Source organism: Raphanus sativus, chromosome 4, assembly GCF_000801105.2.
Source record: "Raphanus sativus cultivar WK10039 chromosome 4, ASM80110v3, whole genome shotgun sequence".
In the NCBI taxonomy this organism is placed as follows: domain Eukaryota; kingdom Viridiplantae; phylum Streptophyta; class Magnoliopsida; order Brassicales; family Brassicaceae; genus Raphanus; species Raphanus sativus.
Window position 1 is genome coordinate 30927067 of NC_079514.1, and position 9314 is coordinate 30936380.

The following is a 9314-nucleotide window of genomic DNA, read 5'->3' on the forward strand; positions in this document are numbered from 1 at the left end:
TTAAGAATATAATATATATGATTATTTATAAGACAATACATATAAAATACAATTAATTATATGATTATTTATATGATGGACCAATACAATTAATTATATGATGACATATATATGATACATAACAGTGACTAGGGCTGGGCGTTCATGTATCAATTCTGGTTTGTTTCGAATTTGTTTGGGTTTCGGATTTCCGGGGTCAAAGATTTCAGCCCGTTCTTATATTTCTAAATTTCAGTTCGAATTATGACTAGGGTTGGACGTTCAGGTATCTATTCGGGTTCGTTTCGAATCTGTTTGAGTTTTGGGTTTCCGGAGTCAAATATTTCAGTCTCATTCAGATATTTCTAAATTTCAGTTCGGATTATATTCGGATCTTTGCGGGTTCAGTTCGGGTTCGGATAACTCATTTAAATTATTTTTTAAATTTATATATTTTGAATTTCTTAAAATCTATAAATAAAATAATATATTGTATATAAATCTGAATAGCATATGTCAGAATATCTAAACTTAACATATAAATTGGTTTGGTTTAAATTTTGGATCAAAAATCAATAATTATTTTAAATATTTCTGCTGTTTTGAGTGTACTTCCACTATATTAGATATTTATATTTGACTATTTTATATATTTTCAAGTATTTAAACCAACCTAAAAGTATCATATATATTCTGGATGTTTTTATATACATTGAAACTAAAAATAATTAATATATATATATATATATATATATAAGTATATAAAGCTTTTTCGGATATATTTTAATATCCAAAATACTTTGGTTCGAATTGGTTATGCTTTCGGTTGTCTAAATATCAAAATTTTGAATAATTTAGATATTTAATCGATTTTGGTTCAGGTTTGGTATTACTTTTTCGGATCGTGATCGGTTCGACTCTTCAGATTTGAATTTTTTATCCAGCTTTGATATTGACATAAGAAATAAATAGCAATATATTTCTGAAATATACACCCGCATGGACAATATATTTCTGAAATATATACCCGCACGGGCGTGCGGGTCAAAATCTAGTTCTGGTTAAAATAGAAGTTGTCCATTAAACAGAGGAGTTTAGGAAAAATTTATAGTTTTTAGCTAAAAAACATATTTAGATTCATATTAAGAGTCGTTGATATTTCTAAATAAGGGTGGACAAACAAAAATTTCGTTATGAACACACACAAAATCTTCCATTATAAAAAAACTAATATAGAAAATAATTTTATGTTTCTTATTTTAAGTTACATCTTTTTGAGAGACCTTGAAACTACAGTAACACATACAACTCGCACATCTATATTTTAAAAGTCAACATGGTAATTTTAAAAATATATATTAGATACTCACCAATTATTTTACCAAAATTGACACTTCACCCTTAATTTTTAAAAATTTATAAAATTTGAAACGTTTTATTACTAGTATTTGCTATTTAATTGTATTATACTAGAGTATTTGTTTAGTTAAGATATTAAACACAAATTATATTTGCTATTGAGTTAAGATGAGTTAGTCTGCCTATACTAGAGTACTAGATGATAACCCGCGCCATGCGCGGAGTGAGTTTTTTAAAATATGTTGTATTGAAATATTACAATTAGAATGCATCTTGTTATCAAGATTTTTTTTTACATTTGATTTGGGGTGGACATTCGGATACCATTTGGTTCAGTTTAGTTTGGTTCGGTTCAGTTATATTTCGAACTTTTGTGAGTTCGATCCGGTTCGGATCTGCGGGTTCGGTTTGGATTTGGACTCAGATAACTCATTTTATTTTTTAAAAAAAATAAAAGTCGTATATACTTTAAATTTATCAAAATATAAAAATAAAAAAAAATTATTTATAACATATAAATGTGTATAATGCAAGCAAAAATACTTAAACTTAACATAAATTTGGTTAGCTTCAATATTCGGATAAGAAATCAATAGATATTTGAAGTATTAGTATTTTGAATATCATTTAACTATTTTAATCATATATTTTAACTATTTGTAAATATTTTCAAGTATTTTGGACAACTTAATAACATTTTATATATTTTTAATATTCTTTTAGATATTAAATTCTAAAAAAATTAATATATTTAAGTATATAAATCTGGTTTCGATATATTCGATATCCGAAATATTTCGTTTCGGATCATGTTCTGTTCTAAAAAATATCATCTTAATAACATCTTACAATTTTTGGTAATTTATAGACGTTTTAAAAAAATCAAAATATAACATATATGAAAAATCTATTTTTTAAAATATGTTTAAGTGATTTTTTTTGATAATATTAATTAAAATAAAATGTAGAGGATACAAATTTTTTTATCAAATATTTTTGATTTGTAATCATTAATTATCATATATACGTTAATCATATTAGGTAATTTCGTAGCTTTTATTTAAGGAAATAAATTTACATAGCTTTTATTTAAGGAAAGAATTTAAGACTATTAATTAGTATGATAATTAGTTTAATAAAAAGTATAATATATATTTATATGGACCAACATATTTTTCTAAGGATTTCTGAGAATCATCCTAGTGATGACACGTGGCTACAAAACATGTTGTAATGTTCCAGGATTAATATATAGGGGATAGGGGATTTGTTGAGTTAAGATATTATACAGGTCTGCTTATACTAGAGTACTAGATTTTGACCCGCGCTTTTGAAGCGCGGGATATTTTACGATGAAAAATTTCACTAATAATTTAACAAATATTTTGGTTATTTTTAAAGAGTGTGTATTTAAAATATTTTTGCATTTAAATCAGTATTTTTAAATTCAACCCGATTGTGATTATACCGGTTAATCCGGAGATCTGACAATTCAATTTATGTTTTTAAAATATTCATATTAAAAAATTACTAAAACCCGAGACTAACCGATTGAACTGATGGATGACCGATATGTAATCTAATTGGATTTAAATTGTAATAGTTTCATAATTTGCAATCTTATAATCGAAATTTTAAAGTTCACTATTTTGCAATTTATGAAATTATGACGTTTCTACAAAATTTTAAAGAGAAAATGATAGATATAAAATAACTAAGATTAATTATTGTATTATTTGGAAACATTGATAATAGTATAAAAAATATATTGTTTGGAAACATTGATAGTAGTATAAAGAAATAAGTATATTGTTTGGAAACATGGATAATAGTATAAAGAAAGGAACATTAGTGACTTAATGTATATTTAACTATAAAGTATAAAAGTATATTTAATTTAAAAACTTACAAAATAAATGTTAGGTCCAACAGAATGTTTCTGTTTTAATAAGATAGATTTGTTGAGTTAAGATATTATACAGGTTTTTTTTGTTGCCAAAAGTTTTTCTATTAATATTATTATACAGGTTTTAATATTGATTATTTCCCCAAATACTACTTGTATTTGCTATTTAACACAAATTATATTTCATAGTTATTCATCAGCGTTTACTGCGGCACATCCGTAACTAACGTGATTCTCTTAAGAATTATAGCAAAGTAATAACGGGTTTAGATCTTTACTCACTTTTTAAACGATTATCCCCTTTTTTATTTATTAACCATTAGGAAAAATAAGAGCTTATTATATTTAAATATATACACTTGTTTTTAGAGGGTTTTCATAATACATAAACGCTTGTACCTTTTTCCTATCAATTTTTAACAATAAATAACGAATTGTCTCCACGTCTATTTTTACAATCATATAAATCTACACACAACTAATAATTCTGTGAACCAATCATCATCATAATTAAAGATTTTCTTGTCATTATGAAGCTAATACTACCCTTCATTGACTACCTAAAAGAGGCCATAAACATTAATTTACTTTGATGATAAAGATTTTTTTTTTTTGAAACACTTTTTTAAAAACACTTCTTTGATGATAGAGATAGAAACAATAATTCACTTTCAAAAACTTTCCAATTTTGCAAGATTTTTTCACCCCTTTCTCTTTTGCTTTTCTTTTTAAAATCCAAATTATTGGCCGCTTATGGGAACATGTAATACAGGATCAATTATAATCTTGATTAGCTGTCTTGATCAATGCATCAAAGCCGGCCAATCTTTTCTAAATAGATACAAATCTCTAATTTTAGTCCCAAATTAGTTTAAAGAAAACAAATCTATCTTAAATCAATAGTTTCCTCTCTCTATATAAACAAGTCTCGCAAATTACTCAACAAACAGCAACAAATATTTTCTCATTCATTCAAAGTTCAAACCAAAGCAAAACACAACTCTTTTTACGAAGAAGATGGTAATGATGAAGAAGATGTTTGTTCAGATCGCAGTTTTTTGTCTATTGGCTACGATCGCAGCCGTCTCCGCCCACGAAGGTCATGTTCACAATCACAGCCCGGCTCCGGCACCTGGACCGGCAACTAACTCAGCTGTCGTTCCAACCACCAACATGTTCGCCGGATTGGCTTTTTCTGCCGTGGCTCTTGTTCTTGGTCTCAACCACTGAGTTCATCACCACAGCATTCAGCGTTTCTTGTTTGGTTCAGTTTCTATGAGATTGTTCTCTTGACTTTCAATATTCATTTTTATAATTATCTTATTTGGTGAATAAAACAAAACTCCATTGGACTTGTGTTTTTCGGCTATGATTTGGATTTTGAATCCGATTCATAGTAAACGCCACACAAATAAAATCTCAATCTAAAAATGACGACGATATGGTTAACTATAACTAGATTCTACATGATGTAAATCTACGCATAACTTAGGAAAAGTTTTGCCGAACGATTAATTTTATATATAATAACCGTTTTTTGTTAGTGTGTTATTGTATTTAGATAATTAGAATACACTTATAAACCTACGCGACTCCAATGAGGATAACGAATACACTTAGAGCATGATTAACGGTAAGGAACTCTTAGGGGAACTTTTTTTTTTACTTTTTTTCTGATTTAAAAATAAATAAAAAACTAGAAAAGAACCAATTGCGGGTCACCATGTGTTAGTGGGATCCATGAACAGTAGCAACACTCTTCCAAACTCGACTCTTACGGAACAGGTAGAAGAGGCAGCCTTATGGAAATGGTGGGATCCGCATAATTTTTAAACTTTTTTTTAAGAGGCAACTATAAGAGCTGCATTTAATCATGCTCTTAGGGTGGTTGATTCTCACACCACTGATAATTCTGGTAATGTTTTGTGATCCATTTCTTGACTGGATTCTTTTTATTCTGATATCATATCGGAGTCGGTAAATCTTTGGTCGGAGTTAAATGTTACACGGGTTGCATCTACTACACATCATTAATCTCTGACGTGGTCTTTATGTCCATGATCGATGGCCATTTTCTATTGTTTTTGAATAAATTTTTGAAAAATCTTATTCCAAAACTTATGAGACGCTATCTTAACCAGGCTTTTATCTTCCTCCGAAGATATTCCGTCCGAGAAACTATTCAATGAACCGAAGGCAATTTGTTCCTTTTGACTATTGGAATTTGACAATGAAAGTCTAATGGTCAAACAAAAAGATTTCTGGCAACGAACAAGGAAGAATCTGTAAATGTTCATATTCATATACTATGATATGTGGTATAGTAATATGAGTAAAACCGGATTATTGATGAAACCATGGGAAATGCTATGGAGGAATCACTGGTTTGGAACTGAAGATGTAATCCTTTTGTTGTATGGTGATGTTCGTACAACAGTTGAAAATTGGCAATTTCAGTTTCTATTTTTTTTTGAAAGAATCAATGTATTGGATTCTTTATCGAAAGATACTTTCAAATTCAAATTTGGAATTGGCCAATGTTATACAACAAGAAGAATTGGTATTTGTAGCGAGTATACGATATGATGTTTGGAGCTTTGTCTTATGGATGATAGCCAGACATGGAAATCATATGAAATCGAGTGTGAATGTACAGAAGAAAACTAATAGAAGTAATCTGTTTGAATCTCGGAAAACAAGCACCACCTCTTATGGAGAAGCATCTTCAATCTGCACGTACAATGTGTTACTCTTCCTTCTTATTAATTATGTATTTCAATGTATTTCTTGTTATTGTTTATACATTCTATGTAATTTATATATATACATAAATTTAGTTGTTAAAAAAAAGAGAAAAACGAACGTACTAAAGAAGTAACATGTTGGTTATCTAATAATAGAGACGAATAAGTAAATGTGGGGGTTAGGAGAAACCCGTTCCAGTATAGTAATCATAAAGTTTACGGACGTACGTAGTAATGTAGGTTGTAGCACAAAATGAGAAATATGGATAATGATTGGAATGAGCTGTACTTTATGTTTAGGTATGTAGTATTTAAGTTGTAGATTTTTATTTGTTCAGGAAATAAAGTTTTTTACCGTTATTCTATAAAAGAAAACTAAAGCAAAATTAGCGGTAAATTTTATTAATCTATATAGTGATTAGATCAGTTGTAGCACACCGGTTAATTTCAGACTTAATTGTTTAAAATCCGGGTTCAACATCCGGAAGCAGAATTTTTTTTAATATACTTATCAATAAAAGAAAAAAAATAACACATAACAAACTCTTCTTAACTATCTATATTATTAAAACTGAAAGATAAAATAAACTAATTTTTAAACTAGTAGCTTAAGTTTGATTAATACCACCAGAAACTAACTAATCATAATTTTCAGCATTAATTATCATTTCTTTATATATAGTTACTCAATATATCATAACAAAAATTTCTTTGAAAATATACATCAATTAGTTTTATATATGGTCAATATCAATGATTATTTGAATGATAATATATCTTCAAATAAATTTCCTTAGAATCAATACTATTAAATTAGAATCATTCCCAACTTATACCCTTAATGAATATTTTAAAGTTTTCCAAAAATATCCTTAATGATATGATCAAACAAAAAAATTCATTAATGGCATTAGTGTCTTTTGATTTTATGGGCTTATTTCAATATTTAGATAGACTTGCTAACTAATTAAATGAGTTATATTTTTATATAATTAAATTCAAATTCCATAAATTTTTTAATATCAATACCACAAATTAAATTCTGCAATAATTTTAATAAGTTGATATTAGAGATTGAAATTTTGTAACTACACAGGATAAGACTTAATCAAAAATATTATTGGCCAGTTTATATGTTTAGCAATATTTTATATAAATTATAAATCTTTAAAATTATATAATAGCCCAAATAAAAATTTCGGATAACAATGTTTTGAAAACAGACCCAAACACTGAACCGAACAATTTATCGGGTTACTAGGTCATTGAGTTGACTGCAGGTAAACCGCGGGTGAACCGCATATTAATAAATGAATTAATTTTATTATATAATAATATATTAGCTAATAAAATAAAAAAAAATATAAAACTAAAGTTACTACTTTCTAAATATCTTTAAAACATAAAATAATAGTTTGTATATGTATATATTTTATGTTTAATAAACATTTAGAATACTTAACTTAACTTTTTATATTTTTATTTTCATTTGATATACAACTAAAAAATTATCTACTGGTTCAACCGATGGTCAACTGGTACCGGGTTTTGGGTTTTAGTGGATTTGAGCGGGTTTTTTTTGGGTTTTTAAATTTTGGGTTTTTTACAAAATCCAACCCGAATTTATTTTGGATCACCGGGTTTTCCGGTTCAACCGCGGGTCCGGATCAGATTTCAAAATACTGGATAAAACTATTGTTAATTTATTTACAAACATAAAACGGTTGTGGTGCATTTTAAATTTCGTCATACTGTACGCACTGTAAAAAACCCGCATAATTGAAATTTGATCATGTCACAGTTTATATAATTAAAACGAAAAATTATCAATCTTTTATATTGAAAAAACAACAGAAAAAATATCCGCCCTTTTAAGGGCGGATCAGAATCTAGTATACAATTAATTAACTAGATTATTACCCGCCCTTGAAAGGGCGGATATGTTTTTTGTTTTACATTTGTTTAGAAATTTTATTTCTCTATTTTTGTTTTTAGTCATATTTATGTTTTTATTTGTATAATATTTTTCTTAAATGATTAATAAGAGATTTGAATTGGATTTTTCTTAAATTATCTAACATATGAAAATTTGAATTGGATTTGTTTTGTTTAGATTTACGATTTCATAACCGAATATATTTTAGATTTGGTAACAACAAATTAGTATAATTTTTGAGATTCCAAGTATATTCGGAACTGTAATTATCAATCAATATAATTGTTTACATTTTCATAATTTCCGGTGACATCAATTATAATTGTTTAAATTTTATCTTTTTAACGATTTAATACGATCAATTAGCCATAATAATCATTCTTAATTCTGTTTCTATTTTTTAAATCTGTATTTATTTTGAATTACAATGGAATATAGTTAGAAATATTTATTATATTTTGATTTAATTTTACTATCGATTTATGTTCTATTTTTAAAAATAGATCGAGTAACATGGTATCTTATGTAGGTATATCACCATATAAACATAAGGTGAAAGAAATGGGAAAGAGAAATATGTCTATTGATAGTGTCATCATCAATTAGTTAAAGAAATATGTCATCCAATATTAATAAGTTAGTCTTATGTCGATTTTGAATAAGACTTAGTTGAAGAAGTATAAGTCTATCAATGGATGCTGAGATGATAAACAGTAGTTGGAAAAAGTTTGAAACGCATAGGACAAATGCAAAACATATGTCGAGAAGAAGTATTGTATTGATATCTCCGATAAATGAGATATGCCAAGTATAGTTTCTAAATTATCAATCTTACTTTAAAGCATCGATGGTTTTAATATATGATAACTGTTATTAGTAAATACTAAGGTATATATTTAATATTAGTAGATTAAGGATAAGTGGAAATAACAGAAATGTTAATTAATAGATAAGTCCCAACATTTTCAATAGGCCCAAAAAAAATTATGCCAAGGTAATTTTCAAATAGGACTCTATTTTAATAGAGTAGATTCTATCTGTAACTAATTTTATATATAAAGTAATACAAATAACAAAATATAAAATTGTTATAAAATCATTTTTACTTTTTCATAAATATGAAAGCATATCAATTTTCTGTCTAAACATAAGTAGTCAACTTATTTACCTATAATCACTATTTTCTCAAAAGTTTAAATAATAATATTCATGAATAATATAAAATTGAATAAAACAAATTAAAATTCAATTAATTAATTAATTAATTATTGTATTATTAATAATTTCATATGCGCTAAAAATATATTTAATACAAAAAAATATTTAATATTGTATAAAATAATATATAATAAAAACGATATTCAATATAAATAATAATTCAACACTAATA

General features: G+C 26.6%; 1 protein-coding gene across 1 annotated transcript; it reads left to right on the forward strand.

Annotated features, from left to right (window-relative positions):
* The first annotated feature begins 4078 nt into the window (after window positions 1–4078).
* Window positions 4079–4724, forward strand: LOC108852875 (arabinogalactan protein 24). The gene has a single exon (XM_018626349.2). The coding sequence runs from the start codon at window positions 4262–4264 to the stop codon at window positions 4472–4474; it is 213 nt and encodes a 70-aa protein (XP_018481851.1). The 5' UTR covers window positions 4079–4261; the 3' UTR covers window positions 4475–4724.
* Window positions 4725–9314: the final 4590 nt, after the last annotated feature.